This window comes from Carassius gibelio, chromosome A24 (genome assembly GCF_023724105.1).
Source record: "Carassius gibelio isolate Cgi1373 ecotype wild population from Czech Republic chromosome A24, carGib1.2-hapl.c, whole genome shotgun sequence".
NCBI lineage: Eukaryota > Metazoa > Chordata > Actinopteri > Cypriniformes > Cyprinidae > Carassius > Carassius gibelio.
This window is the reverse complement of record NC_068394.1, coordinates 12,439,204-12,462,998: the sequence shown is the minus strand read 5'-3', so window position 1 is coordinate 12,462,998 and position 23,795 is coordinate 12,439,204. Positions and strand designations below refer to the sequence as shown.

Below are 23,795 nucleotides of genomic sequence, written 5' to 3'. Positions count from 1 at the left end.
GGATCTGGGAAATACCCCTGTGATGCTGGCCTGCTGCACTAATAACTGCGAAGCAATACAGTTTCTTGTGTGTACAAAAGAGCTGTAAAAAAGAACGCACGCACACACACACACACACACACACACACACAAATGACAGAGAAAATCCTAATTTCCCCATATTGTGTGATAAATTCGATTATTTTCTTTCCATACAGTTCGAACATGGTGCAAAGATGTGTATTCAGAACAAACTGGGTCACTACGCTATCCATACGGTTGCTTTTGCAGGTGCCAAAGAGGCCATGGAGCTGGTTTTGAAAATTGGCAAGTGAATTTTATATTCTAATTCCACCAATTCACTATGACGAATCCACTCCCAACCCATTCACCATGCAGTTTAGACAGGCACTGTGACTGTGCACAATACATGGGTGGTCTTCTGTTCCGGAATGATGTGTTCCAGCTATAAATATTTGTGGGGTTTTCTGACAGCTCCCTTTGGCTGAAAGACAAATGACACAGTTTTCATTTACATTACAGTCCAATATTTTCAGATTCTTAAATGCAAAACAATTCAAACAAATAGAAGGGTCAACATGTCAAATGTGAATGCCAGCCTGCAGAGCTATTTGCATATATGTCACATGGTGTCCAAACAAAGCAGTCATGTTTCATTGTGATTGAGGTTTTTGACATATCCCAATGTCAACTGACAGTTCACAGAAAAATGAAATTTCTGTCACCATTTTTTCATCTTTATGTCTTTCCAAACCAGTATTGCTTTTAATTTTCCTGTTGTAAATTTGAATAACGTAAACCTCTTTTTCCATGAATTTACAATAAAACGGTGATTTTATGCAAAAAATCACTACAGAAGATTTGGAATATAGAGCATAATTTGTATGAAACACATTTTGTTCATTTGTTTTTGTCATTTTGGCCCCTTTCAGTGTACACATTTGGTAAGTCATGAGGGAAAGAAATTAATACAGGGTTTTTTAATGCTTTATTTCTCTGTTTGAATTGACAAGTATGGAAAAATGAAGCTGTACTCATCTCTACTGTTTCTCATCCTAATAAAGGAGAAGAACTGGGCCTTTCCACTTCAGTGCACATTAATTATTTGGATAAGACCAAAAGTACTCCCCTCCATCTGGCTGTACGTGGGGGCAACATTGAGGTGATCAAACTCTGCATTATTAAAGGTGCCAGAGTGGATCAGCAACAGGTAAGTGCTGTTTCAAGAGGTATAATTATTTTTATCTTTTAAATATAAAAGCTAACAAGCATACTTAAAATGATCAAAGGAATCAAATGACCCAAGGCTTGTGACGAAAAAAAACAAACGTTTATTTTTCTTTTGTCAGAAAATCCGTGACAGCCCACTGAACTGTATAGTATTGTAAAAAGTTAAACGTTTTTATAAACTTATTGGAAAGAATCTTAAACTAATAGTTCACCCAAAAAATTTTACTTATTTAATCTGTGGAAAATAAGATATTTTGAGATATTTTTTGTCCATAAAATGGAAGTCAAAGGAAACCAAAATAGTTTGGAAGCAGAATGTTACAAACATTCTTCATAATATCTTATTTTATTTCCAACAGAATACATGAAGTCATACAGATTTGAACTAACATTAGGGTGAGGATGATGGCAGAATTTTCATTTTTGGATGAACCAATCCCTTGGGCAGGACTCTGATATAATAATTATTTTATGATCATTATTATTATTATTATAGTACCCCTGTAGAACTGGGCCTGGGCTTGGTTACCCGCGTCAATTGCTACGGGGCTGACGCCGGGAATTGAAAGACGACCTATATGGGACAACTGCCCCCCTAATGTCGCCTACGGTCATAATTATGATTTACCAAGGCATTTTCTTTCTTATGGGTGTTAATGAGTTTCGGTATAATGACTAAACAAAAGTCATGTCAGTGCATATTTTATCAAAACTCCTCCTACAGCAGTAATAAAATAATCAGCACATTTATGTTATATAATTGTAAGTCCATTATCATCAAGGCTTATTTCTGTAAAAGCTTTTGATACATTAAACTGTGCTGAGGCTAACTGAGCAGTTTGGGGACAGATATAAGAAAATTGCCTAATGCCGAGCTATAATGTCATGATTCTGAAAGAAAGACAAAAACTATTTTTTTTCATGAAATGCAATCATAGAAGAATGTGGCCTGCAATAAATGCAAGGGCAGCCTGATTTCTTGGCTCTTGATCTTGGCCACACAGATGCAAACACACTCAAACTCCTCCATTTGTCGTGTTCAGTCGGTAGCAGCAGAGTTGATGCATTCAGTAATAGCTTCAGATAGTTAAATTGATACAAATTGCAGCCACTTACATCTATAGCTGAGCTTGGCCGTTCTGTCCATTGCCACAGCAATTCAGGGTGCTCTCTCATTAATGGTTTGTGTTACTTGTGCAGCAGCTGAGAAATTGCCCCCCTCTTGCATTACCTGACCCTGCCTTTCCTACTTATGTCAAGCTAATAGCTGACTTCCATCTCAGTGTCTGTGTGTGGGGGGCTTGATTGTTTTGCAGTGTGACAAATCCACGGCCCTCCACTTTGCCTGCACTCAGGGTGCTATGGAGGCTGTCAAAATCATGCTTTCTTCTTACAACAAAGTGGAAGACATCATCAACATTAGGGATGGAGCCAATCAGACCCCCTTACATAGGTCAGTGTGATGCCATACTGATTTCCAGTAGTTATTATGTGACATAATCTCCTGGTTTATCTCAAAGTTGATTTAAGCAATCTCAGTTCAGGTTAAGTAATCAGATATGCCAAGGCATCATATCATATTTGGATGCTAAGGAAAGCAAATAACATAAGCAAGTAATTCCATACTATTGCCCAAGAAACTATATTTGAGATGTTACTGGTGCTGGAGATTGTCTTTAAGATTTAGAGCACATTTGTTAAACAGGTTAGCTGTGGAAGATGTCTGTAATTGCAACTTTCTCGCTATTGTCATATCTGACAATGGCATTTTAGGTCATGGGATGAAACAGGAAATTCTGAAGCATGTTCATGCTATTATTTTCCATTCAAGACATGCTGACCAAAGGGCTATTCACAACAAGTTTAATAATTATAACAGTAACTATATTAACATTCACTCCAACGCATAATAACTCTCTATTATAAATGTATGCTGCAATTATGTTGTCTGCTGCTTTAAATGTTCAAGCTCTTTAAAGCAACTGTGCTGTATGTACAGGAAATATGGCAATTTTAACACCATTTGCCTTCAATACAACTTCCAACCTTCATTGATTCATTAAGCTTTTAGTGGATTCTGGTTGGTTGTCAATGTTTTTATCATTCATTAACTGGGGTAAAAAAAAAAAAAAATTAATGTGGATTAATTTAAAGTTATAGTTATCATAGTTATAGATATCATCCTTGGGGTTATCAAACCCCAAAAAGACACAGTTTAAGCCCAATAAAAGTCAAAACGATTATATATCCCAAGTCTTTTGAAATGGTATACTGAGAAAAATTAAAAAAGTTACTCACAAATCTTAAATCTTATTCACACTGTTGCATATGCAGACTTGCTGTGTCTGGTTAGATTAGAAGATGCCAGTCGCATTTGATGTTTTTTTAAATCCTGAAATGGGAAGATTTTTATTATTGGCTGAATTATCCCTTCAAAAAGACCTGAACTGTTTGCAGAAATGCACACAGTAGACCACTTACAAGTAAAATAAATGTCCTTCCAATTATTCATAATGCTAGGAGTGCAACATACAATTTAAGAATATAATAGAGACCTTTATGCAAATCTGCACTGGATTTCCCACGCCTAACTTATTCAGAGTACAAGAAAACTCTGTGAAATATAGTGAAACATTTATTAAAGCAACCTAACTGAAAGAGCATTCCTTGAGCCAAGGCAGACGACCCTGGGCTAATGTTGCAATATGAGACTTCTTTACCATAAAATACATAGCAGCTAAATAGCATATAATTTCTTTGTTTTTTTTCATAAGACTTATATACAATGTTTTATGTTATTTTTCAAGATATGTATTTATACACCATATATATATATATAAGTCTTATGGAAAAAAGACTTGGCTTTTAAAGCACTTTTTTTTGCTATGCCAAGACAATACAGATTTAAAATTAATAATGGTTATGTCATTAGTCTGCTTGGCCTATTACAATTCACAGCTGTATTTATTTGATTAATATACATGCTTCAATGATTAACAATCATTTTCTTTTCCTAATAGAGCCACGTTGTTTGATCATGTCGAGTTGGTTGAATATCTTATTTCAAAGGTAAATGTTTAAATGGCTGCTTGTTTAAAACATAAATCTATTTATTCTGCTGTATGTACACTTTGTGAACCAGCAAGCTGCAAAGCATCCAATATCTCATTGTGACGAGTGGGGAGGGGCCGAGAGCCGAGGGAACGGAGCGAGGCCGGTGGTCCTGGTCCTCTCTCGTCCTTCACTGTCGTCACTCCTCTTTTATATCCTTCCGATATCTTCCGTGGGACTCGAGATCAGTGAGTGGAGCAGGTGTCGCTCATTTCCAATCACTCCCCTGGATCTCGGCACCGCCCCACTCATCACACTCATCATCGTATCCTTTGTTGTCCAATATATCACCATATGTCCTTAGATAAAGTTGCTAATTCACTGTCATTTGGATCTCATTTGTTTTGGAAAGAAAGCAGATATTGACTGCATTGACTGTAAGGGACTGTCTCCTCTGCTGATGGCCTCCAGATGCGGTGCTTGGAAAACAGTTGTTTTTTTGCTGTCAATTGGTAAACATTTTCAGCATGTTATGGCTCCAATACTATTTGCATGGATATTTCCATGTATTTAACATGTTGTCTTATTGAAAAAAAGGTGCCGATTACAGAATCAAAGACAAAGCAGGTTGCAACTTCCTCCACTTTGTCGTTCTTCAACCAAAAGGGCTGAAAAATCTTCCTGAGACGGTCTTACAGGTGTGAAAACCTTTGTGAATGTCAAGTTCAGATACAGAACACAGCTCATTTTGAAAGAAAGCTTAAAAGAGTGCAAGTGACCCTGTGTTATGGATTATTACATAAAGTACTGTTTTGAACATGCGTATGTTCTGTATATAGTTATAAGAGCCCATTGCCTCCTCCAGAGTAATGCCGTGAAGGAGATGTTGTCTGATGAGGATGTTGAAGGCTGCACTCCTCTGCACTACGCCTGCAAACTTGGCATCCACGATTCGGTCAAAAATATGCTTGGTCTCAATATCTTTGTGGGTCAAAAGTCACGGGAGAAGAAATCAGCGCTTCACTTCGCTGCAGAGTGAGAACGTTTGTAATACACTCACAGCTATATCAAAATCAGATCTTTCTGCATATTTTCTTAATAGGTTTTGACCTATAATAGCACATCAAAGGTAGTTCTGACCATTTATTAGAATTTTGCAGGCCTTTAAACAAAACAGTGCTGCATAACTCCAAGCTTCCAAATCTTACACACTGCAAAACCTGCTAATATTAAGTGTTTTCTCCAATTTCAGATATGGGCGTATAAACACATGTAAGAGGCTGCTAGAGACCTTCACAGACTCTAAAATGCTCAACGATTGGGATGAAAAGGGTCTGACGCCCCTCCATCTTGCTTCGAAGGCAGGACACACTCAAGTTGTTGAGCTGCTGCTCAGGAGTGGTGCGCTGTTTCAAAGGTGCATTATACTTTTCTGGGAATCTACATTTTCACAGTCATCACAAGCAGTTTTTTTTTTCATAGATAACAGGCAGTGATATTTTAGCATTGAGTTACTGTTATAGTTGAATTTCAGTTAAAGTTTTATTTTCATTTTTTTTTCTCTTCTCTATGTAGTTTTATTAAGTGTTAGTTTTTAGTTAAATAAGTATTTCAATTTAAATTGAATGGAAATGATTGCCTTGGCAAGTAACTAACTGAAGTTATCTGTTTTTGGTTTTAGTTTTAGCTTACCTACCAGGTCACAATTGCGCCAAAATCTCAAAAGCTAATATTCCATCTATTATTTATTACTGTATGTTTTTTTTTTTTTTTTTAAGTTGGTAGCTTGAAAAATTTCACTTAGTTTTGTAGTGACTTTATTCAGCTGGACATTCTGTAATAAAGTATTTTGTAATCTCTAGTGATTACAAAGGCTGGTCCTGTTTACATCATGCTGCGGCTGAGGGATACACACAGACAATGAAAATCCTCCTGGCTGCCAATGTCAAACTTTTGGACATAACAAATGAGGATGGGGTAAGCAGCCTTAAAATCCTTAACAACTGTGGAGCATAATCAGTTTGAGAAATACAATTCCTAACCCTAACCATAGGATAACAACTGAACAAGATCCCCCCCAAAAATTAACAAAGTCTCACAAATGCTGTTCTTTTGAAGATTCTATTCAAGAAATTTTCCTAAAAGAAACTATGAATTACAGTTTCCACAAAAATATAAAAATATATATTGTATTTTAACATTTATAGTAATAATTAATGTTGCTTGAGTGCCAAATCAGCATATTAGAATGGTTACTGAAGAAGAATGGAGTAATGTCTGCTGAAAAGTCAGCTTTACCACCAAAGAAATAAACTACATATACAGTATTTTAAGATATATTAAAGGTAATAGTAAAAGCAATTATTTTATGAAGTCATTTAAAAGTATTTATTGTCATTTGTGATTATAATTGAAGGAAACTGCTTATTAATAACATGTATGCTTTAACAGAACACAGCCCTTCACATAGCCGCACAAGCGGGACATGTAGGTGCTGTTTTGCTGTTATTGGACAGGGGAGCTGAAATCACTCTCAACAATGCTGACAACTCTTTTTTACATGAAGCTGTGCGTAATGAGAAAAAGGATGTCGTGAATGCTGTCATTGAAAACGAGAGGTAAGGAGCCATCTGCATTGAAGATGACCAGTATTCATTTTAATATAAAATAATTTTAACATAAAAAGGTAACTTGGAAATTCAGATTAATAAAAACATCAATATTTCCTTTCTAAAATTAGAATAAATTAGTTTTTACTACTTTTAATAAACACTTTTAAAGTTTCCTTTTTGGTGCTTTGAAATAAAAGTATCTAATATATATATTTAATGGAACAAAAAGAGGGGATTGATTGAGGGGCTACCTTTACAAAACTCAAAATAAATGTAAAAATATATAAATAAATTTCTTCTCCTCTGCAGTCTGCCAATGGTTGACAAACATATATTAATTCACTGCAGGTGTGGCGAGGCAATAAAGTCATTTAAATTAACATCCCGCTGTCCAGTGATGGACATCATAGAGTTCCTTCCAGAGTCTTTTAAGGTTTGTAGATTACCTTCCCACTTTTTTTTTTTTTTTTTTATAAAAGTCTTTGGAATTAATCCCTTCTCTCTTCCAAGCAGCATCTTCTGGACCGGTGTATTTCAGAATCTGATCATGATGCCAACAGTCCGGATTATCATGTAAATTGCATTAAAACTTTTCATAATGTACATTAACACTATAGTGCATAACTGTTCAATGTTGTTGGCAGATAAAGTATGATTTTCAGTGGCTTCAGGCTCCAATACAGTCAATGAAGTATGCTAAAGCAGACAAAGCATTGAAGTACCAACCATTAGTAGCTATGAATGTAAGTCCCCTTAAATTATATATATATTATTACCATTAGAAAATATGATTGCAATATTTTAAGGTTTGTAAAACAAGAACCTTATCTATACTGTATATATATATTTCTCTTACTACTCTTACAACATCTTTTTACACTTGCAGTAAAATTGTAAACTGGAAATTTTTAAGTATTTTACTGTAAAATCATGTCCTGTTAGAATTATTTATTTATTTATTTATTTATTTATTTTTGTTTTTTTGGTAAGGGAAACTTTTGTAACTTTCATAGTAAGAGAACTTTTTTGTTTTTAACAAGTAATTTCTACAGTATTTTAAATTGCATGTAGAACAGATTACGTTTCTCCAAGGCAGCCATCTTTTGTCAAAACAATGGATTGTGTATTAAAGGTAAAATACAAATGAAACTATAAGCATTTGTTCTTAGTGATATCTGACTTTTAGACCCCATTGTACACTATACATTCTTAAGTACAAAGCTCCTATTCTTTTTTGCATCCTAAAACAGTGTGAGAATAAATTGTAACTCTTGTACCACACTAGGCCATGGTGCGGTACAACCGTCTGGAGCTCCTCACTCATCCTGTGAGCCGAAAATATCTGGAGATGAAGTGGTATGTCAAAGATGTGCTGTAACAGTTCTGGTCAATACTTTTAAACTCACTATGATATGCTAATTTCTAAAGTCAGGTTTTTTTTATGTCCTACAGTATATAACACAGGCACTGCATTTTACTTTAGTGCATATGGTTAAAAATATCAGCATTACAGTGTTAACATCACTTCAAACAAATAGACTAGTTTACATAAACATTTGAATATCCTATTGAAACTGTTTTATTCGGACAGGAAGGTGTATGGAAGCAAGGTTCATTTGCTCAACCTGGCTGTCTACCTGCTTGGCTTGTTGCCCCTCACATACCTCATCCTCAATCTGAGACCAAAGCAGGACGTTTTTGGAAACAACACATCTGTCATCATGGTGCCAGTATCTTTTAGAGAGGTACTGTAGACAGAGTTCTCTGGCATCTTGCAGGGAAGAGATGAGGTCAAAAGTGTTGAAGTGAACACAATTTACAAATAATAGTCATATAAACCTAGGTTGGCTTGAGGGTGAGTTAATCGAGGGGTAATTTTTATTTTTATTTTCATTTTATTTTAATGTCTTGTGAAGTGGAAAATGTTGTTTCTAATTAACAAATTCATCAATAAGATGTTTCAACTTCAAACTGTTGCTTCTGGTTAAAATAACCATGATGGTACCCATTCACTAAAGTGGATACATTGGTGAGCAAGCAATGTAATTCTAAACTTCCCATAATCTGTTCTGACAATTATATTATAAATATATATATATATATATATATATATATATATATATATATATATATATATATATATATATATATATATATATATATATATTTATTTTATTTTATTTTTTTTATTTTTTTTGTATTCCCTTTGAAGCATATACCAACAATGTAATCACATTTTTTTTATGCAAAGACAAGCCAATTATTCAAGCTATCATTCATAATCACATGCATATCCATTCACATTTGCATTCACTTCCTTATAACCTTTTCCTTGTCCTGTTACTTAATTTAATGAGTGTCATTATGAACTGAATGGTATTCATCAACTTCCCACTTATTGATCAGCTTCAAGGTTATAATCCCAATAAAATTATGCCTTATCCTGTATGCATATTACTATTTGTATTTTGAGAAATGGCACACAGTACTCATATTGGCATTATTATTATCCATATTTGAGTGTGAGGAACATGATCACACCATAGCAAAGATTTTAGTTTAGCATAATATGATAGTTGGGTTATGAATAAAAATCTGATCAGTCATTATGTTAATGGAATTAATTTGGTGATAATGTTGTAATGATACTCTCTCTCTCTCTCTCTCTCTCTCTCTCTCTCTCTCTTTCTTTTATCCCCATCCAGCAAAAAAGTTTAATCTCAGTCTGTATAATCATGGTGCTTGTCTTTAATGTGTATTCCGTTTGCAAAGAGCTGGTGCAGTTGGCTCAGCAGGTAATAGTTACGTCATCACTTCCCATGATGCAGCCACTATAAATTCCTATCATACTATAACACATACTCTCAGCAGAGGGCAATCAAACCATTACTAATCATAAATGTCATGATGCATATTAAATACACATGACTTTGCTGTGGGGATTCCCAATCCCTTGCAGGGCTCTAAGCCTTCCAGCCAAATGATTTACTGATAAAAACACAGTTCAGATTTTGCATGCATTGTAGTATAAAAACACAGCTCAGATTTTGCATGCATTGTAGTATGTAGTCTATTGTTCTATTTGCCACTGGGGATGGTATTCAAATTGCACTATGTTTGGAATCTAAAGGTGATTTTATGTAACTCCTCATGTCTTTTACATTACAGGGAATAAATTACTTCACAGACTTCTCTAACCCTGCAGAATGGGGCGCAGCCATTAGCTCTTTAGTCTTTGTCATTCCCATGTGCTTCAGTCTAAAGAATACGTGGCAATGGGAGGCTGGAGCTTTCGCCATTCTGAATTCATGGATAGCCTTCCTGCTCTACTTTCAGAGGTTTCGTTTTAGTGTCCTTCCTAGAATTTTAATATAAACAAGACACATTTTCTACATGTACAAATATATCTCAAATAAATTATATGTACTAGGGGTGACAATCAATTACAATTTCTAATCAAATTATTTGCAGTACATGAAAAGCTGATTAATAAAATTAAGTACTATAAATTGTATTTAGTGTATATGCTGTAAGAAATGCACAATATATATTGGTACTGTATGGGTTATCGGCCTATATTTGAGTTCCCTTGCAGTCGGTCACCCATGATGTAATGTCAGTGATGACCGCCAAATTGGGATCTCGCCAGAGAGACCAATAGACTTTGAGTGTAACTAAACGAGCCAATGTACATTGGCATGCAGTATTTAGCATCAGGCTGCCACACCCCCCAGTGTGTGAATGAAAGGCAGCATGTGCACTGCATTAATTCATACTTTCGCTTTGGAGCCAAGTGGTGTTGCATTACTACTGCTCTCATGTCCCTCGAGTGATTGCAAGAATGAGTGCAGGCATTACACACAGCAGCGGTAGTCACGGTCTCATAGGAAAAAAAAAGTTAGTTTTTTTGTGCAGACATCCAAACCAGGAGTGTGTGGTGGCCAGCTCCCCTGCGTTATTCAGCAGCCCCTCAGGCTGCTTGTCACCGTGGGCACCCCCCTGCAGCTGCCCCCACTCCCATGCAGCAGCAGCAGCCTTCGACCAGGAAGCATGGCGGAGCCAGTCACATGCAGGATACCCAGTTCGGCCAGGTCCCCACCTGGCGGTAATCACAAGTGCAAGAGGCCCTGTGACGGAAGACCCAGAGATGGAGGAGGCAGCTTATCAGGAGATGGTGACCACACCACTCCCTCCCCCAGAGAAGGGCCGGGTAGAGAATCTTTTGTTTTATTCTGATTTTGTTCCACCTCTGGCCCAGCAACCAGCGGTACCCAAAACGTAAATAAAAGAGTAATTTCAGTCTCTGGTACTCCAGAGGAATACACTTCCCATGAGCACCCCTCCTGCCCATCCATGGAACCAGGTAGCACTTGAATCCCCGCTTCATGTCGTCACATGCCAGGGTGTCACAAACCTCAAGCCGGGCTCCTGAATTTCCTCCCACACAAGGAGGAATCAGGTGAGTGTTACACTTCACACCCACACTCCGCCCTCTACCGTCACAGGCCAGGCCTTTACAGGCCCTGGGCTGGGTCCCTGTGTTCCACCACACTGCCCCACCATGGGTACATCGGTGGTTATGTTAGTTCCACTGGCACAGTCTCTCTGAGTCTGGTTAGTGCTTCCCAGTCTGTCTCGGTGGCTCTTTCTGACCATCAGACTCGGCTATGCAATTAAGTTCGCTGGCATTCCCCCTGCGATTTCCACATGAAAAACAGGGGCATCAACAGCCTTGACTAATGTGAACCAGATGCCCCTGTTTTTCATGTGGAAATCACAGGATAGTGCTGATCCCTCAAGCCAATATGAGATCTGGATTTTACAGTCCCTACTCAAGAAGGCTTTGGGTTATGACAGAGATTGGATCTGCGTCTTTTAAACCGTGCGCTTCACAAGCTGCTGTTCAAGATGTTGATGCAGAACGTCTAAGGTTAGATATGTAACCCTGGTTCCTCGAAGGAACGAGAAGCTGTGTCGAGATTGCTTTGGGGAACACCTCCAGATTGACGTTTCTGAATAAACTTTGTAATTAGTCCAATGGATGAGCGAGATGTCATAGGCGGGTGACGTCAGAGACCAGGAAGCATAAAAGCATGAGCGGCAAAGCCGGCAGCCAGCCTCAAGGGATGAAGCAAGTGCCAGCCATAGATGCCGGAAGTGTTGCACTGTGACGCAGCATCTCGTTCATTTGAGGAACCAGGGTTACATATGTAACCTTAGACATTCCTCTTCAGGAACTTGAGCTCCACCAAGATCGCTTTGGGGAATGAGAATGCCCATGCCGCCAGACTTTCAAATCTCTACCTAGTGTGGAAGAGCACAGCTAAAGCAAGAGAAGGAAACAGGAATCTGAAAGTAATGGGGGACAACCTGTCCAATGGCCAAACTTCAGAAGGAGTGAGTCTTGACTCCCAAGAGAGGGGAGATAAGAGGGGCATACGATAGCATCCTGATCATCACTTAGCATAAGGTTCTTCTGGCCGGAGGCCTCAGCCTCACCGCACCATGAAGGAAATGTAACCAGAGGGTTTCTGCCCACTAACTGGCCACTGAGAGGGACACGGTAGCCCACCATAGCTGCCACATAGACCTTCCGGGGTGAGTGGGTCAACCCTGCGGAGAGAAGGGCCTGCAGGAACTCCAGCACTGTCCCAACCAGGCAGTAAACTGGGTCGAGCTGGCTGTATCTGCACCAAGAAGTGAAAAGCTTCCACTTCAAGGCATACAGTTTCCTAATTGAGGGAGCTCTGGATTGGAGAACGGTCTCAAGAGAGACTAGAAGAGTTGTGCCTCCTCAGAGACCACACCTACAGCCTCTAAGCTCCATGCGGGGACGCACCCTCCACCTGCGAAGGGAGATCTATCCTGATGGGAACCTCCCATGGAGTGCCGTCAAAAAGAGAAATCAGGCCCAAGAACCACACCCAGCCCGGCCAGAACAGGGCACTCTCTTCAGAACTCCCGGGAGCAGAGCAATTGGGGGGAAAATGTACAGATGAAATCTCAACCATGTCTGTACCATGATGTCCAGCCCCAGTGGAGCTGGATGAATAAGAGGAAGCCAGAGGGGACAGTGCGATGTCTTTTGAGTCACAAACAGATCCACCCGAGTCTGGCCAACCTCTCCAACTCTGTTCATCACCTCGGTGTGAAGCCACCATTCCCCGGGCCTCGGCCCCTGCCTTAACAGGATGTCTGCTCCCATATATTAAAATGCCCAGGAAAGTGGACTGCTCTCAGCGAGAGGAGTTCACCCTGGGACCACACAAGGATCTTGTCGCTAGTTTGTATAAATGGCATGAGCACAGAGCTCCTTGGTGGTTGATGTAAGAGTCCACTGCTGTGTTGCCGGTGCACAGCAACACATGGTGATCTCTTAGGTCTATGTGAAAGTAATTTAGTGCTCGAAGCACAGCCAGCATCCTCGTGGCAGATGATATGCCATGTCGGATGGTGGCCACTCCACAGACTGCAGGCAGGGTGGCCAATCATAACCGCATCACAGCCAGTGAGGGATCCATCCATCGCTAGCATTAAGAGGCAACAAGGAGCTCCCAGCACCGGGCCCTGAGACAAGAACCGAGGTTTTCTTCACATGTCCAAGGCACGTAGGCACCGCCATGTGACCTTTAGCATGCTAAGTGTGTTTCCCCTTGGGGAGAACCCCTTGGTCTTGAGCAACCACTGTAGGGGTCTCATGTACAGCAGGCAAATAGTATTCACGTTGCAGCTGCCATCAGACCCAATCTCCAAGAATGCTTGACAGTGAGTGACCGGCCTTCTCTCACTCTCGCGACTGCAGTGAGGATCAACTTGATCCGAGCATGTGACATACGTGCCTGTATTATGGTTGAATCAGACACCACGCCCAGATAAGTGGTTCTCTGTACTGGAGAAAGCTCACTTTTCTTGACGTTAAGTCTTAACCCCAGCTCTTTCATGTGAGCGTCATCTGCTCTGATTGAGCTAATATTAACCAATCGTCAATGTGGTTAAGTCATGAAAGTATGAGGTGAGAGTGCAAGGCCAGAGGAAGATTCGTATTGGTAGGCTTTTGCCCCCAAAAGCAAACCTCAGGAACGTCCGATGAAGAAGAATGGATATAAGCAGCGGTGCACATAACTTTTTCGGTTAGTTACTCAAGTGAGTACCAGGAGATGGTGTTTGGTACTCACCCCATATGTCGTGTGGGCTTAAGTGCAGTCTTCGTCACTGCCCTCCTCAGTGTCCCCCCCACTTTCCTCTTCTACAGCTTCCTGCATGGTAGATGATGAAGATGCTGCAGATGCACTTCCCTGTCCTTGTTTTAGCCTACAATTAGCTGTCTCCATTCACAACAGCTTGCTTTGGGTCAAATGTCTCTGTGGTCTGCTTTAACAGGTAAATCTGCATCAGGGCTGAGAGACGAGCATGTGACAGATGAGATCTGTACTTGGTTTTTATTATGTTGAGATGTGAGAATCATCTCTCACAAGCTGCACTGCTTAAAGGCAGTGTAAGGGACAGCTTAACCACCTTGTTGATGTTGGAGTAAGCATCTGGGTTACTTGTATTTACTATTTGGACCAAGTTATACACAGAAGAGGCTCCCAGGCATTTTCCTGCCTGCTTTAAGGGCATCCATTCTGTCACAGTGGTATCTTTGTCAAGTTGCAATGTGGCCTCATATTTCTTGAGAATGCTGCAAACTGTTGTGTTATAAAAACTGTGGAGGTCTTGCATTTCCTGAGGCCATGTAGAAGGATCAAATACTAAGAAATGATGACAAGAATTGAGGGAGTCATATCTGATTTCAAACTCTTCAATTAATCCTCTCAGTAAGTTTGTCTGGTCTCTGTCAGCATCAGCATTAGAAACAGTGTGTGCCCTGTGACCTTCACCATCAAGCAGAAGTGTGAACTGTCCAATGTCAAGCATAAGTTCATCCTTACATTCTCCAATGGTCAGCTTTTCCTTCTGAAACTTAATGGATGTAGTCTTCAAAATGTTAGTAATGTCAAGCATTTTTGACAGAAAGCACTGAAGATGCTCAGTGCAGATATGCTGCTAGTCACTGTTATCACTCGTAGCTAGTTGCATTTTAATGGCTGGCAATAGTCTTGATATTTTTAACCGTGTTTCATGCCTCCATGCAGACCATCTGATATTATGAAACTTACCCAGTTTCATAAAGGAGATCCCATTTTCTTCACACAGCTTCTTCAGTTAAGCAGTTTTTTTGCCCCACCCTTTTTGTAAATAAAACTGCAGCAGCTTGACCACAGAGCGATTAAATGTCTCACAGTAAGGAACATTGCGATCCACAGATATTGTGCAATTCTCCAGTGTGCATGCAGTGCACAAAATGTGCACAAGTGAGTCTCCAACCGCAGCAAGTCGCTGGAGTTTTGGCACAAGGTCGTTGTACATACCGACGTTGACCACAGCCCTGTCTGTGCACACAGTGACCAACTTTGTTGCCCAATCATCCAAGCCTGTGTCCTGGAAAAGTCTCACAAGTCTGTCTGTTATGGCCTGCGCAGTTCGGTCAGCACCCAATTCAATCAGTCCAATAAAGTCTGAGGTAAACTCTCCGTCGCTGGACACAGACACAATGTAAATGATTTCCTGCTCAGTTTTTGTGATGTCCTCAGATCCATCACAAAGCAGCCCCCAAAATTCAGCAGACTGCAACTTGACTCGTAAATCCCCGCTGATGGCATTTGATGAATGCTTTGCAAGATCCGTGTGCCCCGTTCACTTGAATGATAAGCACCTCCAACATTTACTCCTAGACGCTTCTTTAACTGAATATCCTCAGAATAAGAAGACATAGGACACAGTTTAGCTTTATGGAAGGCGAGGAGAAAAATGTTAAACAGAGCTTGCCGCTGTTCTTCATTCAGCTTGTCTCACCATCTGGCAATTGGGTGACTGGACATTTCTTCTTGGCTAGCATGTTTATTAGCAATGGCTTGCACCACATTAGTGTGTTCCTTGCTCTTTTCATGTTTGTCAAATAAAGGATGGTTGAAATTCTTTGAGCCTTTTAAAACGCACCTGTTTTGTCTGCTAGATGTGGATTTGAGTGGCAAATCTTGCACCACATTTCAGTGTGAAACCACATCACATTTTTTTTTTCGCTTCAAGCCACTGCACATCTTTGGACATCGCTGACAGTAGTTGACAAGTAACATGTAAGTTGTAAGTCTAGATGAAAGAATTGGTCAGTACGCAAAGGCACGGGGTAACACAGGTGGCATTATGTATTCCTGATTTTTGTTGTGCATGCGTACCTGTGTACCAGTTATGTGCACCCCTGGATATAAGGTATATTTTTGATAGATCATGACACACCAGTCCTCGGACTTGGCATGTGCAAGCGTGCTGAACTTCAGTCCCCTGATCAAAAAAAAAAAGGACACATCACATCATCCTTCCTCGGAACAGTGAAGTACCGGCTGTAGGACCCGGACTCAGCAACCCGAGGAGGAACCACCTCGATGATCCTCAGAGAGAGTCTACTTCTGTTCCATTACCAGAGTCTGCTTGGGGCCCACCAGAACTGGATTTTGTGGCCTCTCACTACAGTGTGCAGGACCCACTGAGACACATTTGGCAGTAGTTTTCACGTTTCCAAATAGTCTACTAAGGGAATCAGCCTCTCAAGACTGATCTCTGGTGTCATCAGAGCAGTTAGCTCTAAAACAGAAGGCTGGATGCCGGCTTCGCCTCTCGTGCTTTTATGCTTTCTCGTCTCTGACGTCACCCGCCTATGACGTTCTCAACGCAGCTCGAGTTCCTGAAGATGAAATGCATTTTCGAATGCATCATCCCCAAGACTGGTTTCAAGCGATCCTCCCACAACACAGGTCATTCCTGCGGTTTGCGTTCGAGGGTTGGGCACATCAGTACAAGGTCCTGCCCTTCGGGGACTTTTCACCAAAGTCACCTAGTGGGGTGCATCCTTATCTATCTTCATAACTGGCTCATACTTGCACATCTTGCTATCATTTGTGCGAACACAGGGACCTGGTGCTCAGACACCTCAGCCAATTGGGTCTTTGGGTCAACTGGGAAAAGGGCAAACTCGTGCCAATGCAGAGGATTGTTCTTTTCTAGGCATGAAGTATGATTTGGTCAGACAGACAGATCGCCTCACCCAGGAGCGTGCTCATTTGTAGCTGAACTGCGGCAGGACTTTATCAGGCAGGATGGTGGTCCCACTGAAATTTTTTCAGAGGCTCCTGGGGCATATGGCTGCAGCTGTGGTGGTAATTCCACTTGGTCTGCTCCATATAAGACCACTTCAGCACTGGCTCCATGGCCTAGTCCCAAGGTGGGCTTTGGTCCGCGTTACTAGCCGTGATCAGATTACACCGGCTTGCCGCAGAAACTTCAACTTGTGGTCAGATTCTTCATTCCTTCAGGCAGGAGTGCAACTGGAACAGGTATCCTGGCATTCTGTGGGGTTCACAGATGCCTCGGCCACTGGCTGGGGAGCCACATACAACGGGCATGCAGTGTCAAGGCTGTGGATTGGTCCCCATCTGCGTTCGCATATCAATTGTCTCGAGTAGCTGGCAGTGCACCTAGCCCTTACCCACCTAAGAGGGCGACTTCAGGGCAGGGACGTACTGGTCCCCACAGACAATAATGCGACCATTGCATATATCAACCGGCTAGGTGGTTTACGATCCCAACACATGTTGCACTCGTCTGCCACCTCCTCCTCTTGAGTCAGAAGCATCTGAGATCCCTTCGTGCCATTCATATCCCAGGAGTGTTGAATTGGGCAGGCGAAAAGCTGTCTCTTGCAGCAATCCAGGGGAGTGGAGACTCCACCCCCAGGCAGTTCAGCTGATCTGGAGATGGTTTGGAGTTGCTTAGGTAGACCTGTTTGCATTTCCAGGACACCCACTGGTTCTACTCCCAAACCGAGGCAACGATCAGCTCGGATGCACTGGCACACAGCTGGCCCCGTAGCCTGTGCAAATATGCGTTCCCCCCAGTGAGCCTACTAGCACGCACAGACACTGTGCAAGATCAGGGAGGACGAGGAGCAGGTCTTGTTAGTGGCTCCATATTGGGCCAACAGGACCTGGTTCCCGGAACTCATGCTCCTCATGACAGCCTTTCTCTGGCCGATTCCTCTGAGGAAGGATCTGCTTTCTGAGAGATGGGGAACCCTCTGGCACCCACATCCGGACCCGATGAAACTCCATGTGTGGTCTCTTGATGGGACACAAAGGTTCTAAGTGACCTACCTCAGGACGTAGTGCTCACTATTGCTTCAGCATGAACTCTGTCCACAAGATGGGCCTATGCTCTGAAGTGGAACCTGTTCATCAAATGGTGTTCCTCTCACCACGAGGACACCAGGAAATGTTCGATCAGTACTGTGTTTTCCTTCTTGAAGCAAGGGTTGGATTGTAGGCTGTACCCCCCCACCCGTAAGGTTTACTTTGCTGCTATTTCCACCCACCACGACCCAATAGAGGTGAGGTCAGTGGCAAAGCATGATCTGGTTGTCAGGTTCCTTAGGGGGTTCAGAAGGTTAAATCCTACTAGGACCCCCTCTCTACCCTCTTGGTATTTGGCTTTGGTGCTGAGAGCCCAAACTGGCCAATTCAAGCCATTCGCAAATGTTTACAGAACAAGTGGGAACCCAGTGTGCCTGTAGTCTTTATTTATTCTGTTTCTATTACTGTTTTATCACATGATAAGAAGTCTTAGGCCTTCTCAAGCCATACAGGTGACGCGTCTAATCTGCGGCCTATGATGCATCAAATAAATATTGCTGTTGAGACAAAATGCAATGCCTTTAAGTGAGCATTTTTAAACAGCATGCCTGGATACCTGTTCCAGGGGCACTCCTGCCTGAAGGAATGAAGGATCACATTGGCTCACTAAGAATAAATAATTTCGAATCAGTGACTTAATAAGAACAATCAACCTGGAATTTATGTTTCTATATGAAACATGGCTAGAGGACAGCTGCAGTGCAACAGTCCTCAATGAAACAGCCCCTCCTAACTTTACTTTCGTGAATGTCTGCAGGACTGTTAGGAGAGGTGGAGGTGTAGCTACAGTATGTCTTTTGAATATCTAGAGATAGTATTGAAAGGTGCTCCATGCATTCTGTTTATCATTATTTACAGACTTCCAAAATACTCTCCAGCATTTGTTGAAGATTTCACAGAAATGCTATCAATGATTTCCTCAGAGTTTTACTATTTTGCTATTGCAGGGGATTTTAATATTCACAATAGATAAATGCAGAAAACACAACTGCATTTTTGTGGGGAAGTTGTGGCCTATTGGTTAGAGATTCGGACTCATAATCCAAAGCTTGTGGGTTTGAGTCTGGGGCCAGAAGGGGTTGTAAGTGGGGGATGTATGTCCTTTCACTTTCAAAATAAATTATAACTGTTTTAAACAATTTTGAGACTTAAAAATATGTGTCATATCAGTTTCCTCCTGTGCTCTCACCTCAAATGGGTAGTGGCACTGAGAGGCCCCACACAGAATCAGCTTGAGAAATACCGCATGCCAATGTCCATTGGCTCGTTTAGTTACACTGGAAGTGGATTGGTCTCTTTGGCGAGACCCCAATTCATTTGTCTTTTTTTTTTACATTTATTATACACCACTATTCAGAAGTTTGGAGTCAAAGGATTCTTTTTTTTAATGTTTTTGTCACTTATGCTCACCAATGTTGCATTTACTTGTTTTAAAATGCAGTAAAAATAGTAATATTGTGAAATATTTGTACAATTTTAATATATTTTATAATGTAATTAATTCCTGTGATGCAAAGTTACATTTTCAGCAGCCATCAGTCTTCAGAGTCGCATGAGCGAATAATGTTTCTAATTATCAATGTTGGTATATTTTTTTTGTGGAAACCATTATTTGTAATAATAAAGAAATGTACAATTTTACAAAGGATTTCTGTCACTTTTCACCAATTTAATGCATCCTTTCAAAGTGATAATTTAATAATAATAATTTAATAACGCTGAAATGCATTCTTTCACAAATCCAAAAATTAATTTTCATACTGTACTATAAAATACATTTCATGCTATACATTAAAATGTTATTTATTTCAGCAAAATAGTAAAAAATGTTGGTGTATAAAACATCTGAATTCTCATATGCCCTTTTCACACCGCAGGTTTGAGCGAATTGGAATTTACGTGGTGATGTTTGGTGGAATCATTAGGACCCTGTTGTGCATCATGATTCTCTTTCTCTTTCTCTTACTCGCATTTGGATTGGCCTTCCACGCTTTGATGCTCCACCAGGTAAGTCCAAACACAGAGATCATATCAACCCAGCATGACAGACATGTCAAATTTTGGCTAATCGGTGCGGTTTGATATTGATGTTTACTGTTTGCTGCTTTCAACAGGACGAGTTCAGCTCCATCAGCCTTGCATTAGCCCAGACGTTTGTGATGACAGTAGGAGAGCTGAACTACCAGAGCACATTTCTGAATGCTTATGAAAATGGCCGCATGGCGTTCCCCGGGGTCACCTATTTTATCTTTTTGATCTTTGTGCTTCTCATGCCTATTCTTCTCATGAACCTAATGGTAGGACACTCAACACTGGCCTAGCTATTACTGTTAATAATGGATGCAATTTGTTAGGATGTATTAGGTTTATTTGTCTAAATCACATTGCAGATTGGTTTGGCAGTAGGAGACATTGCAGAGGTACAAAGAAATGCAGAGTTGAAGAGGATAGCCATGCAGGTGAGCACTGAGCAGACTGCATTGACTACCACTAAGACCTCTAATTGATGTACATTTTTAGCAGAATTTTGATCAATTGTTTTACAAAATCTATTATGAAATAAAGACCCTGTTTAATCAAAATTATAGATTTATAATGTTTATTTTATGTCTGCATGCTCTGTCAAAGTTTACAACCATAAATCAGGTAGAAACTACTGTTCAAAAGTTTGGGGTCAGATTTTTCTGTTATTTACACCATCTCATGATGTCCATGCAAAATCAAAAAGTGATTTTTACAGTGTTCTGACCATGCAGGTACGTTTTTTTGTTTGTTTTTTTGTTTGTTTTTATCAGCTGAAGAATCATGTGACACTCAAGACTGGAGTATTGACTGCTGAAAATTCAGCTTTGCCATCCCATAAATATGTAAAATTTGACATTTTAAAATTGTAATTTAAAGGTCATTTAAATTGTAATGATATTTAACAATATTAATACATTTTTGTCTTGGTGAGCATAATAAACTTAAAAGTCTTAAAAATATCACTGACCCCAAACTTTGGAATAGTATAGTGCATGCATTTAAAATCTACTATATATATATATATATATATATATATATATATATATATATATATATATATATATATATATATATATATATATATATATATATATATATATATATATATATATATATATATATATATATTATTGTATTAAAATACTGTAATATAAAATTATGATCAAATTTTAATGACTCTGAAGTGTATCCAAATTGTTGTCCAATAAAACATTCTTTAGAGAAAGTCCCTACCCATACTGCCACCAGCCTCTGACTTACAGCAGCAAGTAGAAAATCAGGATTCACAGCTGTGGCACAAACAATCAACTATAAAAACATGTGCCACCCCAAACTTACTGTTTCAAAATTAAAAACACTAACCCAGGAAATATAACTCTTATCATTACAAGTATATCTAGTGCATTGATCAAGAAAGCACTTCATTACAGATAGATCTTCACACTGCCCTTGAGGAGAAGCTACCTTACTGGTTCCTGAAGCGGGTTGACAAACCAACAATCACCATCTATCCCAATAAATGCAAGGTTTGTCTATCAACAAATGTTATTCCTACTCTGGTCACACATGCATTTTTGATAAAATTCTGTAAAATATTATTTTTCAAACGACATAAAATACATTTGAGTGAAAATGTAAATTTAATGACAATCATTTGTTACTCAGAAAATGCTGATACAGGCGCTCATTGAGGGTGAGATCCAAAACACAGTTCGCACCCGTCTGAACCTCCACTCACAGCAAGAAGGGCCTCTGGAGAGAGAGCTGCACAAACAGAAGAGCAGGTGACTTCTTTGTACCACCACCACTGTTTTGGGTTTACTCAGGAACACCACCTAGAGCAACATAAAGGGTTTGATTTTAAAAGTGAGCAGAAACTATGTATATATATATATATATATATATATATATATATATATATATATATATATATATATATATATATATATATATATATATATATACACACACACCTGGGCTTCAATAACTCCTCAGCAGTGCCACCAGCTGATTACCTCCATGCCACACCGCATTGAAGCAGTAATTCATGCAAAAGGAGCCCCAACCAATTATTGAGTACATAATTAAACCTGCTTTGGAGATCTTGAACATTTCTGTTTTGTAAATCTTTTTTTGATTGATTTTTGAGAAAATATTCACTTTGTTTTAGATACTAAATTGTAAATTTTCCTAAGCTGTTTGTCACAACTATCAGAATTAAAACAACAACAACAACAACAACAAAAAAACTGTGCAATATATCTAGAATATAAGAAACTTTGCTTTTTTTAATTAAATTACAAAAAAAATAAAGAAAATCCATGATATATATTTTTTTTTTAGATGCACCCAAAAAGTGCTAAACCTTTAATAATTAATCAATGATACTAAAACAACACTGACACAGACCTTTCAGACTTGTGGGAGAGCAGCCTCTAGTGTTCATTAGCTATAAGGCTCCATCAACTACAGATTCATATTATAATTTGAATTGTAATTATAAAGTTTTTAGCAATTCAAATATGAATGGCACACAGCTCTGGTTCACATGGCTCAACTACCTAACCTTGCAGTTTCATATAATGCCCTCCATAATATATAATTTTCAAAGTAATATTTCACATACATAAAAAATACATTCAAATACATTACGTCTGCTCATAATTTCTTAACAAAATCAAGCATTTTAATACAACATTAAAAATTGCATCAGTTAACATTTACCTTTTTATTATTCTCATCTATTTACGCCTGTATAAGTTGTCAGACATACAATATAGAATGCATTTGATCCGCTCTATCCTTCAGGTTGAAAGAGATGTCCTGTGTGCTGGAGAAACAGCATAACCTGCTCAAGCTGATCATCCAGAAAATGGAAATCACTTCTGAGGCTGATGAATACGACGGCCCACATAACCCTACAGCTCTGAAACAGCCCACTTCCTCCTCATCTCAGAAGTCAAAATGGGTCCCGCTGCTGCAAGCTATTAAGACAAAGAAGTGATATTAGAGATGATGACATCATGTAAAAAATATAAGCCAAATAACCAACCATCATTACTTATATAGACTCTATGTTGTTGCGATTTAGTATTTTAGTTTTAGTTGTTCTTCTTATCTGCTTAAGTGTAATTGTGTAATCATAAATTCAATATGTATTTAGATAATATAAGACAGTCTGTTTAATCAACTTAAATTTTATAATGAACTTTGAAGAGAAGTGTTTGCATGATATCTAGTGCTTTAATACATAATTAAGATCTTATAGCATTTGGAATTGATGCACTGACAAGCTTCTAAAGCAGACTTTAAACTCCGTAATGTATCTCAAATAGATTTATTACACTAATCAGTCCACATTTGTGCTCAACGTGTAGAAAAAAAATAGCATGTGAATCTGGCCTCGTGCCCGGATGTAGTAACCCTGAGATGCTTGGACATTCCAAACACTAATTTCAAAGTAGTTCTGCCAAAGGGGAGCACAAGTGTGTAACCCTTATTTTTGGGTATTAATTAGTCCATTTTGTATTATATCCACCACTACATCATGATGGGATTCCAACGAAAGCTGCATTTAATAAAACCATCTTGTTGA

The 23,795-nt window shown here is 39.5% G+C and overlaps 1 protein-coding gene across 1 annotated transcript; it reads left to right on the top strand.

Moving 5' to 3' along the window:
- The first annotated feature begins 189 nt into the window (after window positions 1-189).
- Window positions 190-23,795, top strand: LOC127946497 (transient receptor potential cation channel subfamily A member 1-like). The gene is made up of 23 exons (XM_052543120.1): window positions 190-306; window positions 1,065-1,210; window positions 2,547-2,683; window positions 4,251-4,299; window positions 4,694-4,793; window positions 4,879-4,979; window positions 5,147-5,316; window positions 5,534-5,698; window positions 6,144-6,258; window positions 6,733-6,899; window positions 7,242-7,326; window positions 7,407-7,466; window positions 7,538-7,636; window positions 8,179-8,249; window positions 8,485-8,638; window positions 9,599-9,688; window positions 10,062-10,231; window positions 20,053-20,182; window positions 20,290-20,472; window positions 20,566-20,634; window positions 21,631-21,726; window positions 21,866-21,984; window positions 23,009-23,795. Exons 1-23 carry the CDS (start codon window positions 216-218, stop codon window positions 23,202-23,204), a joined length of 2,763 nt encoding a protein of 920 aa, XP_052399080.1. The 5' UTR covers window positions 190-215; the 3' UTR covers window positions 23,205-23,795.

Bases quoted from the DNA above. Each gene is read 5' to 3' on its own strand.
- LOC127946497 (XM_052543120.1), top strand. From the start codon at position 216: ATGTGTATTCAGAACAAACTGGGTCACTACGCTATCCATACGGTTGCT. The intron at 8,250-8,484 runs GTATGTCAAAGA...TTATTCGGACAG, and splicing joins AAATATCTGGAGATGAAGTG to GAAGGTGTATGGAAGCAAGG. The intron at 20,473-20,565 runs GTAGGACACTCA...ATCACATTGCAG, and splicing joins TTCTTCTCATGAACCTAATG to ATTGGTTTGGCAGTAGGAGA.